We start from the raw sequence: 24,733 nt of genomic DNA on the forward strand, positions 1-24,733 counted from the left end.
CAATAAAGAAAAAAAGCTTCTTCGCAAACATAGGGTTCGATTGACTTCTGTGAGATTTAACAGCGCCGTGGGGACTTACCGGAGCTAGCACTGGGAGGGCTGGCTTAGGAGATAATAGGAGATTTACCTTTGCTGAGGAGAAGCTGGCCTTATATTATTAGAAGGAAATTAGAAGCTCTGTTACTCCAGTTAATTTCAAATTGCTGGGATTGTAATTCACTTTGCCTACTTGGGGTGGGATGGGCGCGGAGGGGAACCGCGTCTGTGTTTATAGCGAAACCACCATTGAGTGTTTCCGTCTGCTGCTGGCTGTCATTTCTTCTAGGCTGAGCGGTCTCCTGCTCTGTCTGAGTAGGACAGACCTTGACGCTAGCCCACCTTGGTGTGTTTCTGGCCCTGGAGAAGAGGAATGAACCCCTCCCCCTCACTTCCTGAACAGCTTGTTTTATTATTGGGATCTTGAGGTTTGCCTGGAGTTGGGATAACGCGCTTAGCTGTCAGCCCATTTCTAGGAGAAAAATGTTATTTTTAAAGTACTATTTAAACATGAGAGATCGCTCAGCAGTTTTTTGTTTAAGGAAGAGAAGTCTCCCAAATCCCAGTTCTCTTTCTGCTGGGTTTTCAGCAGGGTGCAGGACTAATGTAAACTCGAGGTGGTTCCCAGTTCAGGACTGTCTAGATGAGCTGCCTGGCTGGCTGGTACAATCCTGACCCCAGGATCAGCAGGCCCGGGCCTCCCTTTGCCAGTGACTGCCCTCCAGCCCACGCCATGCACAGCTGTCCTTTGAAAGGGCCAGGATCAAACAGTCCCGAGTCTCGTTGTGCCGCCGGTGAGTCACTTTCCCCAGGGCTGTAGCCCCGAGCCCAGCCAGCCGCCGCACCTGGTGCATCTGCAAATGGCCCCGCGGGGCGTGGGAGTGACGCCTCGCCAGGGGCGGATCCACTCCTCGGGGAGCTCCTCTCCCGTGGGCCCTGGTGGTGGGGGGAGGCACCACCGCCCGCCTGCCCCGCGGCTGCCGGCCCGGGACTGGAGTGGCCGTGACGCGCCCCTTTTTCCATTTGCTTTGGCAGGAGATTAGGAAAGGCTCTTCCTGCCCCCCCCCCATTCGCCCCCCATAAATAGCCCGGGAGCCGCCGAGCGCTGCTGACAGACCCGGAGCCAGGATCCCGAGCTGCACGCCCCAGAGTCGCTCCTCCAGCACCATGTTCTCCGGCCGAATGGAGGGAGCCCGCAGGGGACGGTCCTTCGACTCCATGAACTCCAGCTTCGAGGAGAACCAGCTGAATAACGAGGTACGGGCGGCCTAGGGGGGCGAGGCTTTCCCGCGGGTGGGCAGTTTGCGCGGCACAAGGGGATCAGCGATGACACCCCGCTCCCCAACCCAGCAGCTCCAGGCTGGTGGGTTCAGACTGATCTCAGCTCGTTGGGAGAGCAGAGCCCAGTGGCGTTTGGCGACCGCTTAGCTGACTCTCGTGGCGTATTAAATATCCCCAAATTATCCTTACTGCATCGGGAAGATAACCTCTAGTGAGATTTTCTGCTTTGCCCCCTGCTGGAAATGTCAGTGTTTTCTCTCTCCTGTTTTCTGGGCAACTTGTAAAACTCAGCTCTCAAAGGGACAGACGAGATCTAATGAAGGTCAGCTAGACCAGTGGTTCTCAACCAAGGGTACAGGTACCCCTGGGGGTATGTAGAGGTCTTCCAGGGGGTACATCAACTCATCTAGATATTTACCTAGTTTTATAACAGGCTACGTAAAAAGCACTAGTGAAGTCGGTACAAACTAAAATTTCATACAGACAATGGCTTGTTCATACTGCTCTATATACTATACACTGATATGTAAATACAATATTTATATTCCAATTGATTTATTTTAGGAATGGTAGGAATGAGAAAGTAAACAATTTTCAGTACTAGCGTGCTCTGATACTTTCATATTTTATGTCTGATTTTGTAAGCAAGTAGTTTTTAAGTGAGCTGAAACTTGGGGATACAGAAGACAAATCAGACTCCTGGAGGGGGTACAGTAGTCTGGAAAGGTTGAGAGCCACTGAGCTAGGCAATCAAGCTATCTTTTTGCAGTACAGTCACAAGGTGGGCGGGGGGAACAGAATCTATCCCATTAGGAAAAGGGCAAGAATTCTCTCCAGGGGGAGAGTGGATGGGGGGGGGGAGGGTGAGATCAGCAGCAGCAGAGAGACCCCTAAGGAATATCTCCCTCCCAGCAATTTAATAATTTCCACCCACCTCCCCAGTCCCCAACCGGAGGCTCAGAGACAGATTATCCTGTGTTAGCACTGTGCACCAGGGGACAGTGCCAGGTAGAAAGGATCTGGAAATACTCTCATGCAGGGGTGCTGGAACAATTTGTATAGTGGGGGTGCTGAGAGCCATTGAATAAAGCTATAAACCCTGTGTATGATGGAAACCACTTCAAGCCAGAGGGTGATGAAACACCCCTAGCACCTCTATTTCTAGCACCTATGTTCTCATGCTACTAAAATACAACATATGTCCCCTGATGTTTGAAACTACCATGAGCGAAAGGTGAGATGGGCTGTTAGTCTTAAGAGTGCATTGGGGACTTATTGGAGCCAGCACTGGGAGGACTGGCTTAGGAGGTAATAGGAGATTTACCTCTGCTGAACCTGCCCTTGATGTAAGTAGTTTGAACACCCCTTCCTTGAGATCTGGAGCAGATTAGGAAAGGCAGAGGCTTCATGTTAGTTCAGCACAGGGCCAGCTATACGTTTTTTGCTGCCCCAAGCCCCTTTCTCTACCACACAAGGGACAGGATCAGCCGTATCCCACACCTAGTCATCATTTGGCATGAGGTGGGCAAGTCTATCTAAAGCCAGACAAGATGCATTAGTTTAAAGCAGCAGTTTTCAACCTGTCTTGTTACACCAGAGGAAAGTTTTGGGGCACCACTGCCGTCTAGCCATAAAGTCTAACCTGAGCCTGTTCCCCTGCCACCTGCTGTGGCCCCCTCTGGGGCTGCAAGAGCCTCAGATTCAGAGTTCATGCATGGAAAGCATAAGGGGAAGGGTAGTACTTTGTCTTGGGATTCATAAAGATAAAAGGCCTGTTTGCACCCCAGTCAGTTTCACAGCCATTTCATTAGGGTTTAGAGATGTCTTCCCATGGGTATAACATGGAGCCAATGAATTCTTGTGCCTGATTTTCAGTTGTTTGGAATAAACGACCTGCTGACGTTTTACTTCCTAATGGGATTAAGACAAACACCCTAGGGGTATTTAATAACTCCCCATTTAATCTTAGCAGTGCCGGTGTCCCGTGCTATCTGCACAGTCACCTACAAGATTAAGATGGATTTCGCTGAGCCCTTTTCAGCCCCACAGAGAAACTCTATGGGCCTGTGAATTACATGAAGTGGCTAGGGACCACTAGATTAAATTGGGATTACTCTTCTGATGTTAAGACTGCTGAAAACATCGTAACCCCCCACTCCATATTCTTGTTTGCCAGCAGCTCTGCCATTGCTCTCAGGGTATTTTCAGTTTTAGAAAGAGGAATCTGGAATTCTGGAATTTTTGGTCTAGATTCTGATCTCAGATATACCAGTGTAAATCCTCAGTAACTCCACTGATGTCAGTGGAGTTACTCCAGATTTATGCTAGTGTACTTTACCTGAGATTGGAACAGGACCTGTTATTGCAAATTGTGCTTGTGTCTGAATAGGAAGGAAATCATTTAGCTAAGCAAGTAAAATTCAGAAACATGAGCAAATGAAATACAGGTAGCATAGAAGTTACTTTTGGTTCATTGTTATCAGAGAGAGAGAGAGACAGAGAGACAGAATGAATTATCTGTTCCAGGAGGGGAAGAAGAAAGGGGAGGAAAAAACCCTAAACAAGAGTAACTTGTTTTAAAATGTGCATCTATTCTAATATGTCAGAGCATAGCCGATGAAACAGACAGTTATCTGGGCAGCATTTGATTGCCCTTAAGAGTATTATCCAGTATTCAGAGTGCTGTTCAGTATTCAAATAAGGTTGAAACTTTATTCCATTACTATCAGAAACAATAGCTTTACCATGTCCAGCAGATATTTCAGGAAGCCAAAGTAAACAGAATATGAATTGTATTGCAGAAGTTGTCCAGCGATGATATTTTGTTTTCCAGAACTTAGTCACATGAAGATTTTAAGCGAGGGTCCAATAACTTCCCTATCAGGTTGCATCCAATAATGGTCACCCAAAAGAACATTCCTTAATGCCTATTTAATAACAAACATATTTAAAGGAAATTGAGGAAGTAACCTGCAAATCAATACTAATTGAGGGGAAGATTAAAACATTAATTGCCCATCAAGTTTTATTCTCAAGTAAATTTGTCTGCCTAAATTACTGTAGGCCCCCCAAACATGGCTTTATAATGGAAATGCTGCCAGACCCTTCATTTTACTTATGTTAGTGATAGTATTATAATATGAAAAATACAACTGGGCTGGATCATGTACTCATATTGCACTCAATAGCAAAAGGCTCATCGACTTAAATGGGGACAGAATTGTCCCTCTCTAATGTTCCCAGTTTACGTGGTAGTCAAGTATGAATCTTATTTTTCCATAAGATGTATGTTTAAAGAGAGCTTAAACCTGCTCAAAGCCACACAGATTCTAAGGCGCAATAGGCAACTAAATCAGCAGTAGTTTACATTCACTATTCTATTTTGACAGGGTTTTTTTCTCATCATTTCAGCTAGCTGTACAGTTAAAAGCTTTAAAAGGTGGTTAAATATATTCTTCTAAATTATAGTCCTATTTACACCATAGTCTCACACCCCAAAAATAAATTAATAAGACAAAAACCCTACCCCAGGAAGGTGTTTTACCTGAAAAGGGAGAAGTGCCGGAGATTCAATGAAGTCTAGCGGGGACTTTACTATTATTTTTTATTTTACATAGAAGGCACTCAGATACTACTCTGATGGGCAGCAGTATAAAATTCTCAGATAGCTGGATGGATGTTGAGTGTGCATTTTCACTGAGATTTAAGTCCTATCAGAGGCTAATTGTTTAATAGATCACTATTGTTACATTATTAGATAAAGAAAATAACAATGACTTGGGGAAAAAGTACCATTTACATTTTCAAAATGCTTTTTTCTTACCCTCTGGTTCATATTATAGAGAAGTAGTTTTCTGTTTAGAGATTGGCAGGTAGAGAAAACAGAAACATTTTTTAAATATGTATTCTATTTAAATGATAAACTATTAAAATCAATTTTTGCAACTATGTTACTATATTTTATCAAGAATTCATGAGGAGATTGGTTATGGTTTGTACTTATTAACAGGAATATTCTTATAACACAAGGCCCCATCCTGCTCTGCTGATGCCAAAGGCAACAGAACAGGATCAGGCCCCATGTGGTCTGCTAGTTTTATCTAGAATTGTGATCCAATTTTGCAAGGTGCTGAGTGTCTTCAACAGACCTCCCATTGAGTTGACTTTAATGGGAGCTGAGGTCGCTCATCATATCACAGGAGGTGCTCAGCACCTTGCAGGATTGGGCCCGTAATTCACAAAGGTGACCACCTGCATATGAATTTTTTTTAAATTGGGGTTTCTACTTTCTTTTGCCTCTTAATGAGGTGTCAAAAGGCTTGACAAATTATATTTTTAAAGATATTTGTTCTGACTTTTTTGTTTTGTTTTGTTTTTTACCGTAGAAGTACAAGGAATGTCCAATCTAGTCTTCACTGGAGGACTTTCTTTGGGTTTTGTGGATATTTATTGTGAGGTCCTTTCCCCCCCCCCCCCTCCATTCCTGATTGAATTACATGGCTGGAGGGTTATACAGGTTTTTACTTTCTGCTCTGAAAACTGAACATTTTATATTTAACCTAAGTGTTACTGTAAAAAAAAAAATTAGCTTTCTCTCACATCCCATTCCCTCCAAAGGAGTGCACAGATGCTAAGAGGAAAAGAAAAAGTGACTGGCCAGGCAGAGGTGAATAGGAGGTGCAAGGAAGAACTGGAATGTGGTGTAGAATAGCTATTCTCTTCTATGCTACCATTTTGTTTCTGTCCTGGGGTTGCAGCAAAATGGTGGCTGCATTTATTCAGACCTCCTTTGCCATCCCGCTTTTTGTTCATTCTGTATAACATTATTATTGGAAACCAATGGTCACTACAAGTTTGATTATGCAAACATATGCATATAAAAGAATCTGTATTCTAGAGATCTGTGAATTTTTAGTATTTCAATTTCTCTTCTCTTCTTCCCCCCCCCAGTTTTGCAAGATGGAGACACTCTTTAGAAACTACCCATTACAGTACAATACATTCTTTTCCTATGCTTTCTATGTCCCTGTCATATTGTGCTTTGTATGCTACATAAGTTGATCCTAAATATGACATTGTTTTAACTCGGTCAATATGAAAAGAGAAAGTATTAGTGTTCATTTGTAATATTTACAGTTTGTGGTCAGTTGCACATCTTACAATATCATTTGAAACTATGTCAAATTTCAGAATAAGGTAGTGCATTACACTGTATAAAATGATTTTGCTCTCTGAGAGCTTTTGCTCTCAGACAATGATGTCCCACTCTGTGTAGCCTTCACTTTTAACTTCAACTGCTGTGTTCCTGGAGAAGGATGTGATCTGAAAATAGAAATGTGGGCCTCTGTGTTTGAGAATACCATGTTAATGTGTGTGAAAAGTTATTAAATTTTCCTATCTGTACAATATATGACACTACTCCTCAAACACCATAACTTGAACAGGTCCCTTTATGGATCTGATCCAAATCTCACTGAAGTTAATTGAAAGAGTGCCATTGCCTTCAGAGGACTCTGGATTAGACTCTATGGTCCAATTTCAGCAAAGGACCTAAGCATGTGCTTAAGCCCCAGTGACTTGAATACACATCCTTGAGTGTTATGTTGAATCAGACTATGGGTATGTCTACACGACAAGCGCTACTGCGGCACAACTGCAGCTACACTACTGTAGTGCTGTAGTGTAGACACTTACTATAGAGATGAAAGGTTTTTTTCCATCACTGTAGTGAATCCACACCCTCAAGAGGCTGTAGCAATTCTTCCATTGACGTAGTGGTGTCTATAGTGAGGGTTAGGTCAATGTAACTATATCGCACAGGGTGTGGAATTCTTCACAGCCCTGAATGATGCAGCTAGATTGAGCAACATTTTAGATGTAGACAAGGCCTGAGTGATGAAGTCTACACCATTATCCAAAATCAACATTCGTCATATAGTAAAAAATCTTTAGTGGCGCCCATTGAGTTCAGTGGGCTTTGAATCAGGCCCTACCAAAGGGGAGAACACCTGCATGCTCCAAACTAATGCATATAATTATGAAAAGTAACCCAGTTAATTGTTTTCTGCTCATATGCAGCTTGGCTTTCTCTGATGGAGTACCCATTACTTTCTCTGTAACCTAGAACTCTATCTTCTCTAAATATATGTACCTGCTTCTGTTCTTTTTCAGTACTCACTCTTTGGGAAAAACAAATCCTAACGGCTTTGCCCTGATCCAATCCCACCCTTCTGCTTGTGGCCTAGCATAAATCCTGATTCTACTAGAGTCATTCATTCCAATTTGCCTAATCTTATCATTTGGAAAGGCCATCTGTGTGCAGATGAGGAAGTCAACTTGAAGCAATGTGTGCCAAAATTAGCAGGGCCAAGTCTAACATATGTCAAATAGAGATGATCCATCCATAAAAAAGTTTACTTTGCCAGAAGTGATAATGGGATGCTATTTATAGGTCATCTGAGCTTGTTTTCTGTCTAGAGGGTGGTGTCTGTTCCTGGATCGTTTTTAATCCATCTTGGAATAAACATTCTCATCTTGTTTTCAGCAAAATGTCAAATATTTTGCTACTTCAAGCAACCTGCTTAATTCTTAATATACCATCACTTAATGCACAACATTCCTTAATGAACCATCATAGAAAGGGATATGGGGTAAAGTGGGAGCTACAAATGGGATGGGGGAAGAAGGCATAAAATTTGTCAGAGACTAAACTGATCAGAGATCGTTCTGAAACTTACATGTTGGAGCATTTTTAGAGCATGATTACGATAGTTATTTTAAAGCATATAGCAAAGACCTCTGAGAAGAAATTATATGGCTTTATTGATCAGATTATACCTAAGTTTCTAGTTAAGGAGTTTTATTCAACATATTTTCTGGTTCCTTTAGGTTTTTGTCTGGTTCCTCTATAATAGTAGTGGTTTATGTCCAAACAGCAATTCTGACTCAGAGATGCAGAATGGAGAGGAACTCCCAGTGCTAGGGTATTAGGACTTAATGCAGCTCCTATTGAAGTCAATGAGAGTCCTTCCATTTGTTGCCTCCAATGGGTTTTGGATGAGGCTTTTCAAGTTTGTACTTAACCCCTAGAAGTATTCTATTGAAGACTCACGCTAACACTTATTACTTCTGCAAATCATTTATATTTAATTATAAACTATACTTTTATTAAATATATGCAGTGCATCCTGCTGAAGAACTACCAAAGACCTCCCAAAAGGGTTCACATTGATGTAAAATGCCCCCCTCCCATATTAAGCCCCAGTTTTGTAAACACTTGTACATGTTCCTATCTGTATGCATGTTAATGTATATAATGATTTGAATGGCACTTTATTTTTGCAATTGATCCATCAAAATGTGATATTATTGCACTGAGAGCGGTAGCATATAAACTGTACAGGAGTCTTTTCAACCTATTTCTTATTCAACAAATCTATATTTTCTTATTTGCTTTTAGTTAAATAAGTCAAATTACACAATGATTGAAGACAATAAAGAGAACAAAGACAATTCAGCTGAAAGAGGTAGAGCAGCTGTCATTTTTTCCTTAAAGAATGAAGTTGGAGGACTTGTAAAAGCGCTAAAACTCTTTCAGGTATGTAGTCCTCACATTTCTACAGAAGGTTTTCTGAATGTAAGAGTCATTTTGGAACCCAGCATAATTTATTTCCCAAGTAAGAAAAGATCCATAATTAATTGTGAATGCAAAATTGTGCCTGCAAAATTAGAGGCTGCGCTGAAATCCCTCAAAAACTTGGCCCCTTCTCCTGCTCCCACTGAAGTCCAGAGGAGTTTTGCCTTTAATAGGAGAAGGATCAGTACCCTTGGCCTTTTAGAAGGGATGGATCCAAAATAATAACCCCCCTGATCAGAGTACTCCGGATCTCAACTATACTGCAGCTCCCCATTTCTATGATGGGATGAATCAAAACCCCACATTTGCAATGTTTCAAAGGTTGGGAAGTCCAGCTTTGAACTTTGTGGATTCAGCCTATTGGTACTACTTGCTATGTTTTCCCCTGAGTATGCTCCTCTTTGTGACAACTATCTTACATATGAAGGAAGACTGGATTAACTCTTTTCCGGATCACCAATGTCATTCCTTTATCAATGGAAGAAGTTGCATTACCATTGACAAGATGAGATACCCCAGGCTTTGAGCATACTGTCTATACAGCACACTGAGCCATTGGGGAGTAAGTGGGTTAATACTGCACTCCAATGTGTCCTTGCATAATATTACTGCTAAGAGAGTCCTATTCATTCATTTTATGAAACATATTGCTAAGGAATATTCTTTCAGATAAAACAGAAGTTAAAGATACTATTGGAAAATTACCATTTTAACATCTCTTTTTATTTTTAAGACTAACAAACATTTATTGACTTGATTGGCAGACAGTGATTTATAGTGACTCAACTGCTAATCAACTATGCTAGCTAATTAACCTGCAGATTTTACACTTTCATTAGCCAGTGGTAGGTTTGCTAGAATAAGGACTATGGGATTTGGTCCACTTTATTATGCCTCTCTGTGCTTAAAATTTTTAAATAAAATATTTTTTACTATATTTATAAATTATAGCAGTATAGATCTGGTGAGTCAAACAATGGAATCATGGAGAGAGTCATCAATAAGAGACTAAGAAGTGAAGTAGATATTAGCACAAATCAATATGGCTTCATGTCTGGAAGTTCAACAGTAGTTATAGTTTTTGCACTGAGACAGCTAGTGGATAAATTTAGAGAGAAAAGGAAATATATTCACATGGTGTTCATTGTTCTGGAAAAGGCTTTTGACCAAGTTCCAAGAGAAGTCATCTGGTGGTATATCAGGGAGAAAATGATACCAGAACTTTATGTGCAGCGTGTTCAAGCCATGTATATACATGCAACGTCAATAGTCAGAACTTCTAGCGGTGAAACAGACAAACTATCGGTTAAGGTGGTGGGAGTGCATCAGGGATCAGCACTGAGCTCTTTCTTGTTTATCCTTATCCTGAATACCCTTACAAAGAACATACAGAAGGAGGCACCTTGGTGCACATTGTTTGCAGATGATATTATTCGACTCAGTGAGAAGAAAGATAGTCTAGAAGAGGAACTTGATAAATGGAAGGATGTGTTAGAGAGATATGAGCTCAAAATAACCAGAGGAAAAACAGAGTATATGGTATGGAATTTCAATAATGTGAACACTGAAGAATTATCATTGAAACTAGATGGGCAGACAATATGGAAAACACAAAATTTCAAGTATTTAGGATCCAGAATCCAGGAAAATGGGGAAATGGCGGACAAAATTAGAGCTAGGATAATAAACGCTTACCTCAAATGGAGAGAGATAAGTGGTGTAGTATGTGACAGGACGATACTAATAAGATTAAAAGGGGAAGTATATAAAAACAGTGGTCCATCCAGTTTTAATGTATGGCACTGGGCTCCAAAGAAGAAACATGAGCAAATGATCTGTTCCACAGAAATGGGAATGTGGAGATGGATGAGTGGTGTAAGCAAGAAAGACCATGTGAGGAATGTGTATGTTAGAGACATGCTCGAAGTAACACCCATAAATGAAAAAATGAGGGAGTGCAGGCTCAGACAATTTGGTCATGTAAAGCAAAGTCCTGACAACTACCTGGGGAAGAGAATCCAACAGATCAAGGCTGAAGGAAAAAGGCAGAGAGGCTGACTGAAGAAGGAGTGGTTGGCTGGAAAGAAGGAAAAGGAAGGAAGACATTTTAACATGTGGGGTGATAGAGAGAGAGAGGACCCCATTTGATGGGATTAATACAAGAAGAGGAAGACATTTCTACCATACTTCTAAATTAAAATTGAGGAAATAAAAGCACCTCTCTTTCATTTTCTATGATATGGGATTTTTTTTTTTAAACAACCATTCCTTATCTTTTTTTTAATAAGCAAGCTGCTATTAATAGGTCTGTTTACCTAAAGAGACTTCACAGAGATAATGTTAAGCAGTAAAATATTGGCTTGGCAAGCAGTGCAGGTTATCTAATCAACCTGGCTTAAAACACTTTTTCTTATAAATAGGAGAAACATGTAAATCTGATGCACATCGAGTCCCGAAAGTCAAGGCGAAGAAATTCAGAGTTTGAGATCTTTGTGGACTGCGATAGTAACATGGAACAACTGAATGAGATCTTCAGCCTACTGAAATCCCACGTCAATATTGTATCCGTGAACCCCACAGATAATGTCACTGTGCAGGAGGATGGTAAGTAGGGAGGGATGTTCTAGCAAAACTGCACAAAGGGAAGAGGATATTGTGCTACTTTCTAATGAGTTAGTTTTCAATCCTTTTATGTCAGGTATCTGGGAACTAGTAGAACAAAGAAATGGGGTAAAACAAAAAGTATGTTCCATTGAATGCTATAAGATGAGATGCTCAGATGGTGAGTTGGCATACCTTCATTGAAATCAATGGGGCTATGTTATTCACATCAGCTCAGGATATGGTCCATCACTTCAGCCAGTGCAAGTTATCCATTCCTACACTTCACACTCTGTAGAGATCCATCTTGTGCTCCCCCAGTGGAGATGGTTCCATGTTCTGTCCCCTGTGTAGAGATTCTCTCTGGTGCTCTTCCTCCCAAGCAGAGATACCCACCTTATGAACCCCTTCTTGCTCCAGAGGATGCTCCTCTTGTTTCCTTCTGACTTCCTTTCCCACATCAGGATAGTGAGCCTGGATTAGTGCTGGTCTCATATAAACCAGGAAAAATGCTTTAAAATATCAATGAAAGAGTCTTTCTATTTTCTGGTTCCAACATTCAAGGGAGGTGATATCCACCCCAGAGTGCAGGTTACAGAGTGTCCTCATTGTAGCAGAACTGCTGCAGTTTCCTTACATAGGGTTTGGGAAGCTGCAGATTGGGTGACCTGCAACCCTGCCGCTGCTGAGCTCTCCATAGGCCAGCACTTTGACTGAGGGTGTGTGTGAGGATTCAGGAAGGTGGCCGGTGGGTCCAGGACTACAAAGATGCAGTGGTCATGACAGCCTTCCACGTATGGGTTTGTACAAACTGTTCTGACCCAGGAAGTGGAGTGATGGCCACAGCAAGGAGGTCCTGTGTAACTCCCTCACATAAGGCCTGATTCTCTACTGCTCTGCATAGGTGGGTGTAAAATGCTGCCATTCTGATTTGATGGTGCTTTTCACCTATTTTGTACTCACGTTGCACTGGTTGAAATAATTGAGTGAAGTTCAGGGCAACCGGTGTATCAGACCCATAGTCTTTGCTCAGTTGTAAATTACTACACAAGGTACAGGGCAATGGAGAATAAGACTTGTAGCGTCCCTGGACAACACCCATTTACTCTGGCTTTGTATAGGGGCAGGGGTTGAACATAGCCCAGCTGACAGGAGAACAAAGGCTTTCTTGGGCTAAGCAAAGCCGAGTCTGTAATAAAAAATGACATGTCCCTTTAAGGCTGCAGGGCTACTGTAGCTGAGAACCCCAGACTCAGTCAGAAAGCTGTTCACATTGACAAGAGCACTTCTTTCTCCTTATTAGGGAGGCAGTGTGGTTCAGTGGTCAGAGTTCTACACTGTGACATGGGAGGCCTGGGTGCTATTCACACCTGGCTGTGTGAGCTTGCGCAAATCACTTCCACTTCACTGCCTCTGTTTCCCTTTCCACCCTTTGTCTGTCTCTTCTAAAACTCTGTAGGACAGGGACTGTCTCTTACTATGTGTTCGTACAGCACATAACACAATCAGACTCTGATCTCAGCAGGAGCCTGGAGGGTGCTAGTATAATACAAATAATAACAGCTACAGAAAAACCATTTAAGCTCCAGGCCCTAAGTTAACCGTTTCCTCCCCCTATTTTTTATGACTTAATGTTCTTTAAGCAGAGTGTTTTAATGACACAGGAGGAAGTGTTAGATGTTGTGCTGGTGCCAGATAGACAAAGGACTCCCTCATCCTCTTCATTGCCTCTTGGTTTCACTTGTAGCTGCCATAGCTAAACTTGAAACAGGCATTTCCTCTTTTAACCCACTGGACTTTATTAATAACTTTGTGGATTTTATGCATTCCTTAGACATGGAGAATACACCGTGGTTTCCTAAGAAGATCTCAGATTTGGATAAATGTGCGAACCGTGTTCTGATGTATGGGTCTGAATTGGATGCTGACCATCCAGTAAGTAGCTTCCCTGCTATTGTAACAATGAGTGAAGACAGATCGATTTTTGCCCTATAAGAGTGGCTTTATGGTTTTGACAGTGTAACTCTGGGACTTATTCCTGGTGTCCTTACTCAGGCATTGCTCTCATTGACCTCAGTTCTGCAAGCTTTAAAGGGAGTCTTGCCTGTGTAGCAACTGCAGGGTTAGGTCCAGAATACTCACAGACAAAAGGAATGCTGTTTTTAACTAGATTTATTTTTCCCCTAAAGTAATGACACAGTAGTTTCCCTCACCCCCACAAATAAAGAAAACAAATTGAACTGGCTATAATTTCTAATGTTCAGAGCAATCAATTAAATAACCAGTTTAGTGTAAATAAAGCTTTGAAAAAGGAATCCTTATCTACAGAATATACTTACATCAAGAGTTATGTGCCTGAAGTTGCTGATCTCCATTTTAAATTGGGGGATTTATTTATTTCATAGACTAACAACAACTAACAGGCTCCTATTTTGACCATTTATTTTCCCAAGACATGCTTTTACAATAGTGTTTTCTTTGTTAATAAGCTTATTTATTACAGAGATGGAAATGTGTATTACTTTTTCTCCACACATAGGGTTTCAAAGACAATGTCTATCGTAAGAGGCGAAAGTATTTTGCAGACTTAGCTATGAACTACAAACAGTAAGTATGACTCCTTGCTAAACAAGTCTCTTGCTTTGGAATAATGAGATGGATAAAATAAGTGTAGTTCACATTCACCAGGCCAGATCTCCAGGCCTAGCTGAGCTGTGTTTGGTATAGGAACCAGGATGGGAGGAATAGAAAGGTTGATCGAAGCCACCTTACTACTCGCAGGATCTCTGATTGGTCTGAGGATCAAACTATAATGTAAAGGTTGCTAGCTAATTATTCCAGGTACAGTGATCCCAGTGTGATGGCTACACCAGCTGGGAATAACTGGACTGCAGTGCTTTCTGGCTCAATCCTCTCTTACTTGTGGTCACTCCTCCACCTTGCGTAGGAACACACTCTGTAACTGAGAGAGTGGGGAACACATGTTGTACGGCTGGCTATACCAGCTTCATGATTACCCTATTAGGGCAGATCTCTATCACCTTTGTGCCACTGGAGTGGTGCAAAGACATTGAGGTCAGAATCTAGCCTGCTGACTGATAACTATAAATGAAGCAAGAAAATAATCATTATTCTAGTTTCTGGTTCAAAATAGTGCAGTTTCTGGTTCATAATAGGGCATTAGCTACAGTGGTTTAGAAGTGCACAGTGAAATTAAACTGAAAAGGGCCTTGTGGTATTTAGGACCCCACAGTGGGCTCTCCTTGAGACAGATACAATCATGACTAAGTGCTATAATTTGGCTCTGAGCATACTTTTCATGTTGTTGTTCCCTACCTGGGTTTAGATGTCAACCCCCTCCACTGGGAATGACACAGAAATGTTATAAACCTGTAATCACAGCAGCATACACTAATGGAATCAGCAAACACAGCATAAATCCAATAGTCTGCAGTATTATTATGTTGATACAGTTATCTCTGGGAGATTAATTTCTATCATGTTTGTTTGTCAGGCCCTGAAATCACTACTGGTAGAATCATGACACAGCATTCGGATTACCTTCTATGGGTTTTGACTCAAGTCCTCACAATAGTCCAGTTTAATCAAGATCCAGAAGGCTAATGTGAGGTGATAGGCTAGGTTTAATACATTTTGACAGATACTCATGGTTTTTCTAGAGAAGCATGATTTTCACATGGCAAATGAACATTTAGATGCCTAGATTTATCATGCTGTTAACTGAGCTCATTATCTTTCCTTTCCTTTAAAGAAATTGATAAGGTAATGCAGACTAGTTATACACAGGTTGAGGAAAAAATTAACATTCTTAGGTCCTGATCCTGAAAAGACTTATGCAAGGGTTGAACTTTTTACTCCCAATGTTAAACACTTATGGAACTCTTTGCAAGATGGGGGCCTGAGTCCCTGAGCCAATTCCACTGATGTCAGTGGAAAGATTCCCATTGATTGATTACAGTGGGAGTTGGATCAAACCCGTAGAGTGTAAACTCTTCAGAGCAGAGACCACATCTTCCTGTGTATTTGTAAATTATCTAATGCAACGGAGCCCTGATCCTGACTGGATTGTACAGCAACATAAATGTTAAGTAATAACAGTACTAGGTAAATGCGTCATCCATTTCTAGAGCTATCCATTCTGAGCCATGACATCCTTTCTTTCTCCTTTCATTATAGCGGTGACCCAATCCCCAAGATTGAATTCACTGAGGAGGAGATCAAGACTTGGGGCACTGTATTCAGAGAGCTCAATAAGCTCTACCCAACTCATGCCTGCAGAGAGTACCTTAAAAACTTACCCTTACTCACCAAATACTGTGGGTACCGAGAAGACAATATCCCCCAGCTGGAAGATGTATCGTGCTTCCTGAAAGGTAATGTGCTAATTTCTCTGCTATACCAATGGGAGTTAAACACCTAGGTGCTTTTGAAAATCCCCCTTGATGCCTATCTGCATCTTTAGGCATCTATAAACCTCTAAAAACCTGCCCCTCTTTCCTCTGTAAATCACAGCCACTAGAGAGTGGCATGCTCTCTCTCTCTCTCTCTTCATATTGGCACTACAAATTATAAGCAGTATTTAGCTACTAGACTGTGACTTCAGCAAGTACTATAATCCAATCAATATGGGGCAGGGGTGCACATGTACATTGTGGGAAGGCAGACAAAAATCGTGTAGCATTATAGAGATTCATATTACATTTTTCTATTGCATGCATTTTAAGGAACCTCTTATGCCCAGTATGTACTTTTTTGTGACTAAAACAATAGCATAAGTATTATCTTGTTCCTGTGCCACATAATCCTTTAAAAATAAAAGGACTGTATACAGCCACGGCTGTCAGTGGAAGTGTTGTGTGGGGATCACATGGTGTATATGACCTGCATGCTGTACATTTGAAAAGCACAGAGTCCAGTTTTAAAATAGGATCTCTTCTTAGAGAGAGATTTTTCTCCAAAAGGGAGAGGTGGTGGATTTCCCATCACATGAAGTCCTTAAATCGAGACTGGATGTCTCTAGCTCAGTCAGAAGTTACGGACTTGATGCAGGAATCCTTTGGAGAAATTCTATGGTCTGTAAAAAGAACAGGAGTCCTTGTGGCACCTTAGAGACTAACAAATTTATTAGTCTCTAAGGTGCCACAAGGACTCCTGTTCTTTTTGCGGATACAGACTAACCCGGCTGCTACTCTGAAACCTGTCTCTATGGTCTGTGTTGTCCAGGAGCTCAGATTAGATGATCATAATGGTCCTTTCTGGCCTTAAAAGGTTTGAATCTATGAAAGTGAGTGCTCTGTAATTCTGAACACAATACAATGAATCAAAGGAGAAAGAGAAAGGAATCATTACACGACGAGACAACATGCTATACTGACATGGACTGCAAAGCATTGCTAACCAAATCATGAATAATATGCGAGTAAACCATAAAGGCAAACAGCAACCCTTTTGACACTTTCACCCCTCTCCCTTATGGTCCTTTATTATATCTTTCCCTCTCCCCCCCATTTTTATATATGTTGTATTATAGTTTTATATAATTGTGAAATCTGTGGGCAAGGCCAGCACTAATGTGACTGCTGGAGTATGTGAATGAGATGGTTAGGCATTGTGCTAGGGTCTAGGGGAAAAAACAGTAGAAAACACACAAAGTCAGAAGTATGTTGGCAGTATCTTGGTAATTTCAAATGTGGGAATTTTGATCATAGCTCATCTCTGGTTTTCCTCCTTGTCCTTGAGCAAAGCCATGCTGTGGTATTTAATCTAGAAGTAAGAGGAGAAACACAGCTTTGAACATTATAAAATTCTACATCACATTGACCTATGATTTATCTATTGCTTTTCAGAGCGGACAGGTTTCACCATCCGTCCAGTTGCCGGATATTTGTCACCCAGAGATTTCTTGGCAGGCTTAGCATTCAGAGTTTTTCACTGCACTCAGTATGTTAGGCACAGCTCGGACCCTCTCTACACCCCAGAGCCGTAAGTTATTTTATTTCTGGGGAGAAGTCAAATATGTGCACAAAACTGTAGTTTATAGACAAAGTTTTGAAACCTGGGTGCCTGAAGTTAGGCTTCTACGTCCATATTCAGGCATCTGGGTAAGAATGGCCTGATTTTCAAAGATACTGAGTGCCTGCATCTCTCACTGACTTCATTGAGATTTTTGGATGCACAGCACTTCTGAAAATCAGGCAACTCTTTCTTAGGGATGGGATTTTCAAAAGTGCCCAGAAAACTCTCACTGACTTAAATGGAAGCAGAGTTAGGCCAACACTAAGCAATTTTGAAAATCTCACCCTAGGCTCCTAAATATGGGTTTAGGAGCTTAACTTTGGGCATCCAGATTTGAAAATTTGGATCTAAGTATTTTCTGTAGAGTTAATATGATGCACTCTAATAAGAGAAATGTTTTTTCTGTTGTTTTGATATTAAATCATTTTTCAGTGTTACAAAGAGTTTTCTTCTGAGACAATTGTATTCGTTGGATGGTGCTGCTTTTTCACACCCTCAGCAAGAAAGAGCATCATCTCACGGCTTCTGCTTTGTTTCTTTTTCAGCGATACCTGTCATGAACTCCTGGGTCATGTCCCACTCTTGGCTGAACCCAGTTTTGCTCAGTTCTCCCAGGAAATTGGCCTGGCATCGCTTGGGGCATCAGATGAGGCTGTTCAAAAACTGGCAACAGTGAGTGTCTCAATCTGTGGCGGTGATAATCCCACTTGCATTGCTCTCAGCATTTTACAGGGCTGATCCCACTCCCACTGAAGTAATTGGGAGATTTATCATTCAGTATCAGCAGAAGCAAATCATTCACTATATTGTCTGTTTCACTGGTTCTAAACTTTTTCTGTTCTGTAACTCCATGATAGAATAGAAGTGATAGGAGGTGAATGATATTCTCAATCTAGCCATAAAGTAAGAGTCTCTGGGAATCATAACTTCCAGATTGAGAACCAATGGTCTGTTTCTTCTAAATTCAAGCCCTTTTACCTCTGGGATGAATTCCCACAATAATCTGTTTCTTTATCCTTTAGAATTAACCCAAAGGAAATATAGTTATCATAGGATGCAATTGATTGTGTATTTTTACAATTTAGTAGTGAGAGGGTTTTTCCCTCAACAAATTAAATATATATATATATATATATATATATATATTATATATATTGTGGGTGTCCCATGTCCAAAGTCTTCTGGATGTTTTGAAAGAAATAAATTGTAAGAGGGGGAAAAAAAGAATTATAATAAACAGGAACAATGGGAGGGATTTTCAAAAGCACTCAACGCTGTCCTATCTTTGCTCCCATTGCCTTGTATAGGAGCAGAATCAAACCAATACTGCTAAGCACTTCTGAACTCTCCCCTCCCCCAAATATACCTACACAAATCTCCAAGGCCAGCAAACTGAAATAAACATCATAAAGTCCTTCAGACAACAGAACTAAAGAGAAAACAGAAGGGAGCTTGACTCTTGTTCATGACCCTGTGGCTGATCTCATTATTTATCAGTTTTAAAAAAATTCAATCACTTCCAGTGCTTCTGTTAAGCTGCCTCATAACAATTTCAACTGGATGGTTCAATGCATTTGTGTGGCAGGACTAGAACTCAGTGCTTCTGTTGAGATCAAAAATCTCTGTGATAAAGATGAGCCTAGGGTATGGAATAGTAGCGGTAAACTTAGTTGGCAGAACTGTCCAGCTCAGTGGTTCCTAACCTTTCTCATTCTGGGCCCCTTTCCACTTAGCAAAATGGGAAAAGCAGGGTAATTGTGACCCTCTGACATTTGCTCAAGACCCTATTAGGGGGTTGTTACACCCAGCTTGATAACCCTTGGTCTAGTTTGCTTGACTTACAAAATCTGCTGCACCATTAGTTGCATTTGTGTTGAAGACAGTTTCCCCCAACTCCATTTTAATTCTTTTTTGTTTTTCTTCTGTATCAGTGCTACTTCTTCACAGTGGAATTTGGTTTATGTAAGCAAGAGGGACAGCTACGAGTCTATGGGGCTGGTTTACTTTCTTCCATCAGTGAGCTCAAGGTGAGAAGAGGAAAATATCCTCCCTTTATTTGCCCTCTTTCTTTGTTCTCACCTGATTTTTGTGGTAGTTGGTTCAAAATATTGGGTGGACTGAGTAGCTATGGCCAATGGCCCATTTAGAAACTGTGAACTGAAGCAGCATATCTTTGGGTAGCATTTATTCTGGAAGCTCCTAGAGCTAGATTTTTAAAGATATTTAAAGGTATTGATTTCAGTGGGAGTTTGGCACCTAAATACCTTTAAAAATCTGGCTCCCAGAGACCTCTAGGGATGATTCTGGTTAAGCGAAAAAAAAATAGAACTAATAATTGGAAATTGTGTCTTTTGGTGTGTGCTGAGCTCTGTTGCTCCCAAGTGGTTTTAGATGGAGTTGACGGTGCCCTGCATTTCTTAGAATCAAGCCCTAAATAGATGTGTTTTTAGCATAAAGCTCTGCTTGTCAGACCAGATTCTGATATTATTGTTCTCATTGAGTAGCCTCCTGCTACATGTGCAATCATATTGGCTTCAGAGTTCAAGTATGTTGACGTGCTCACATTACAAGATACTGCTCACTGTAAGTAAGGGGGGCAGAATTTGGCTCTTTAAGGATAGCCAGTTTCCTAAGGGTTAGCTGGTACCAATCTGCAGACACAACTCTTAAAAGATGATGTGCTACAGAGATTTCATATATGGCATCATTTTGTCCTCTTCAACACACTGTTTCTATCCTCTGTTTTTTCCTGTGTGCTCTTGTGGTGCTGATACTACTCTGACATGTGCTAATGTGAATATCTTTGCTTCATTGCTTTGTCTATTATCCAGCATGCTCTCTCTGGCAATGCCAAAGTCAAGTCCTTTGATCCTAAGGTGACCTGCAAGCAAGAATGCATCATCACAACTTTCCAGGAAGTCTACTTCGTTTCTGAAAGTTTTGAAGAAGCAAAGGAAAAGATGAGGTGCAGTCTGTTTAATCTCAGTTATTACCTAAGCCAGGTTTATTCTGATGTGTGTGTGCCAGCAAAAATTTCCTTTAATTTTTATCATCATGCTCTATTTTTAGCTCCCACTTGGTTGGAAAGCTGCTGTTCAGTATTTCCTCTCTCTCCCCTGTATTATTATAATTATTTTATTGTTGTTTTATTATGTCAATTGATGTGGTATCTGAGCACATCACACATAACAGAAAACATCAGTCTATAAATGCCCACAAAGGGCAGCAATGTTAACCCCGTCCCTGTTACCTACCCATCTAATGGGAAAGAAATCTGAGAAAGAGAAAAATAAAAGACAGAGCTTTGGTTTAGAGCCATCTGGCAAAGGTAGGGCCATAAAGATGAGTTTTGCACCATGCTATGAAGGCAAACTGACCTAAGGTCTGATGGACTAAGTTTCACTGTCAGGGAGCCTCCATTGAGAATGGGTGCACCATCCTGGCCCTGCCAGCAAAAGCATCTCTGCTGATCTCAGTTCTCACAATGGGGTGGAATTCTCCCCTGTGTAGACGGACAGACAAGGCCAAAGCACTCCTTGAGTTCCATTTTGAGGGGGACATAAGATGTGCATAAGGCTTCTGTTGGCTCTGTGCACAAAGGAGAATTTTGCACAGTGGGACATGAGAAAAGAAACGGTTTCTAAAGTAGCTAAGTCCCAAACCACATAGGTGTTAACAGATTAAAAACAACAGCTTGAACTAGACATAGAAACAGATGGGGTAATTAATATAGTGAGGAGCTCAGGTGTAACATGCTCAGACTGTATACCTCTACGTATGAGCTGGGAAGTCTGAGTCCCAGTTTGTGTACATGTACCCACGCTAGCTCTGCTTGAGCTAGTGCCTAAAAATAGCAGTGCATCTGTGATGGCATGGGGGGTGGCTTGGGCTAGCTACCTGAGCATGTACCTGGGAGCAGGGTGGGACTGTACTCAGGGCGGCTAGCCCGAGTAGCTGCCTGTGCTGCCGCAGATCCACTGCTGTCTATAGTTGCTAGCTTGAGCAGAGCTAGTGCAGGTATGTCTATGTGAGCTGAGAGTCAAAGGCAGTGACCCATTCCAATCAGCTGCATCTGCTGCAGGTTTTTAACTTTGGCTGCTCTTGCCCCAGACAATGAGGGTGAGTTGACTTGTCAATGTGAGAAGGAGGATCCTATAAAAGAAACACATTAATGATTTAAACTCTTGGCTCGTGATGAAAGAAATATCTGCTCTAAACAGCAGGTGAAATGCTGCTTTCAGTTACACTAGTGTAAATCAGTTGATGTCAAAGGATGTGATTCTGATCTCACTTACACTGGTTTTATGTACGTGTCATGCCATTAACTTCAATGGAATTACTCTGAACCAATGTAGTAAACAGTAATATCAGTGCAGAAAGCAGCCCATAACTTTCTCCTGTGGCATATAGCAGAGACAAAGTAAATGAGTTATTGAAGATCTATTTTTAGCAAGTGCTTAGGCAATTTGGTCCACGTTACCAAAGCCTATGCAAAGGTGTTGTCCACTAGATAGGGTGCTGGACTGGGACTCTGGAGACTTGAGTTCAAATTCTGGCTCTGCCATTGATCTTCTGGATGACTGTGCACAAGTCACTTCTCTGCTGTGTGCCTCAGTTTCCCCATCTGTAAAATGGGGATAAGAAAGCAGACTTCCTTTGTAAAGTGCTTTTAAATCTACTGATAAAAAACATTACATATAAGCTAGGAATTATGAAGAAGAAAAAGTGATTTAGCTAATGAATTACTGATGCTTGACTTCCTTGTGGAATTCATGCAAAGCTCCCTTAGACAAAGAGTGACTGGCTCAGGGACACATTTGGCTTTTTGTTGATTTAATTTGAAATGCTGCCTCTCTTTTTTGTTTGAACAGAGAGTTTGCGAAAACAATCAAGCGCCCGTTTGGAGTAAAGTACAACCCATATACGCAAAGCATACAGATCCTGAAAGACACCAAGAGCATCGCTAGTGTGGTGAATGAGCTGCGTCACGAATTGGACATTGTCAGCGATGCCCTCAACAAGATGGGCAAGCAACTGGGCATCTAACTCGGCCAATAATCATCAGCACTTTGCACTCAGCAGCTCTGTTTTTTTGTCCTGTTTTATACAAAGAAACCTCCTCTCTAACAACAGAAAAATGAATGCCTAGTGGGGATAGTTACTTTAACTTGCATGTTTCCCTACTTAACACCCTTTGCCCTTACAAAATGTTTGTGACCCCTCCGATCCTCCCCACTTCATAAACCAATCAGGAAAGAAATGGGCTGCATTCATCCTTGAGAAGCTGGTGTACCAATACAGAAATCACCATATTGGATCAGAACAGAGGCCTGTCTAGTCCAATATCCTGTCTGTGCCAGTGGCTAGGGCCAGCTACTTCAGAAAAAGGTGCAGTAAACCCTATGGGATAATCTATCCCCAGGGAAAGTTTTCCTCCTAACCTCCACTAGTAAGAGGTTGGTTTATGACCAACCCTGGCCCAGGGCCTTCAGTACCTCAAAGTTCACCAGGAGAAAGTTGCAGTGGTACAGGCCTTCCCCCCGGAAGGGGAAAAGTACTGATCTGGGAATTGATGTGATTGGAGATGTGCTGATTCTGAAGATCCCCACTGGGTGGCAGCCTCTTTTGGAACATAAAGCTGCTGAATGAAATCCTGACTCCACTGAAGTCAATGGGAATTTTGCCATTGCCTTTAATGGGGCCATGATTTTACCTGCTGTCCCTGGAGTAGCATTTGAGGGAGGGCAGTATTGGTAACACCACCTGCCCTCTGCCTGGGGAATGAATCCCACCAAGATCATGGCAAGCCTTGGTGGTGCAGGGAGCTGCAGTTTACACCGCTCTACTTCAGCTGGGGAGAATGTAGACCTGTGTCTAACAGCATTTTGAAATGGTATTTCAGTATCCACAATAGTCTTACAAAGGTGATGAAGCCCAGTTCTTAATAGCCACTGTCTAGTATCAGTTTATATGGAAAATAAAAGTCCCTTTGATTACTCATTCTCATCACTGACCTTTCAAGATGCATGGCAATACATCCCAATTCTCTTCTGTAGGGCCTGATCCTGAGGGGCACTGAGCACCCTGAACTCCCATTGAGGCCAATGGGAATTGAGGGATATATTTTTGGCAGGATGAGGCCCTAAGTCTTTGTAGCTCATAGGTGTCTTCAAAGATCCTGTAATGAAAAAGAAATCTGTTATCCTCCAAATAGCATTCTGCTGGTGTGGGAAGCAGAGTCATGTGGAACTGGCAACATGAAGCAGTAGTGAACTCTCCAGTTTTGTGAATGTTCAAGCATCGTGAACATTTGATCTTAGCCACCATGGGGTAGTTTCTGCTCACTCTTAGAAGCTGCTCACTCTTAGAAATTAAAATCTGTAGATGAAATAAATAAATTAAAAGGATATTATCAATTTTAGTAGGAAATCTGTGAAAGGCAGGGCAGACTTTTTAGCATGCTAAGAATTGAACCTTCACTACTCCAGGTGATAGGGGAATATAGCTGTAAATATCTGTATATTCACTGGAATAATGGGATAAAATCATGGCCATATTGAAGTCAATGGCAAAACTCCCATTGATTTGAATATAGCTAGGATTTCATCCCTGAATTCCTAAAAACATGGTGTAATTGATACTTAAATATTGCAAATGTTCATGCTGGCCCTCTGCACAATGGTGAATTTCACCCTAATATTCCATATGGGCCACATACATAATGAACAGCTTAAAATATGCTATATTAAGAGAGAGACCTAATTTTAAATATTTTTTTCCTTTTAAAATCAAATCTGGATGACTTTTTTTTTTGGTTGGTACTCTTTTTACTAGCACAAAATTACTTTTATAATGTTTTTTTCTTTTACATTTAGGACAGTCAGACCATATTTTTGATAAAAATTAACTTGACTTCTTAAATTACACTTTAAAATAATCTTTTGGAACCTCATGTTTTTAGAGAAGACTCTATTCAGTTTAAACAGGTGATAAGTGTGGATCTGTTTTGTCTGCTTTTGTAGTAATGGTTAGTGTTAAGATGTTTTTTGCTAAAAGTATTGGATTTTTATATTTTCAAATTATAATCAAAAGATGTAATGAGTATTACTTCAAATCTTAAATCTGTATTACAAATTTCAATAG

The 24,733-nt window shown here is 41.2% G+C and overlaps 1 protein-coding gene across 1 annotated transcript; it reads left to right on the forward strand.

The window, feature by feature from the left end:
• Positions 1–1,173: 1,173 nt before the first annotated feature.
• Positions 1,174–23,611, forward strand: TPH1 (tryptophan hydroxylase 1). Its single transcript, XM_054027817.1, has 11 exons — positions 1,174–1,293; positions 8,777–8,914; positions 11,374–11,557; positions 13,389–13,489; positions 14,094–14,161; positions 15,752–15,948; positions 17,422–17,557; positions 18,136–18,262; positions 19,522–19,617; positions 20,422–20,555; positions 22,462–23,611. The coding sequence occupies exons 1-11, from the start codon at positions 1,204–1,206 to the stop codon at positions 22,634–22,636; spliced, it is 1,446 nt and encodes a 481-aa protein (XP_053883792.1). The 5' UTR covers positions 1,174–1,203; the 3' UTR covers positions 22,637–23,611.
• The last annotated feature ends 1,122 nt before the right edge of the window (positions 23,612–24,733 follow it).

This window comes from Malaclemys terrapin, chromosome 4 (genome assembly GCF_027887155.1).
Source record: "Malaclemys terrapin pileata isolate rMalTer1 chromosome 4, rMalTer1.hap1, whole genome shotgun sequence".
Taxonomy (NCBI): Eukaryota; Metazoa; Chordata; order Testudines; family Emydidae; genus Malaclemys; species Malaclemys terrapin.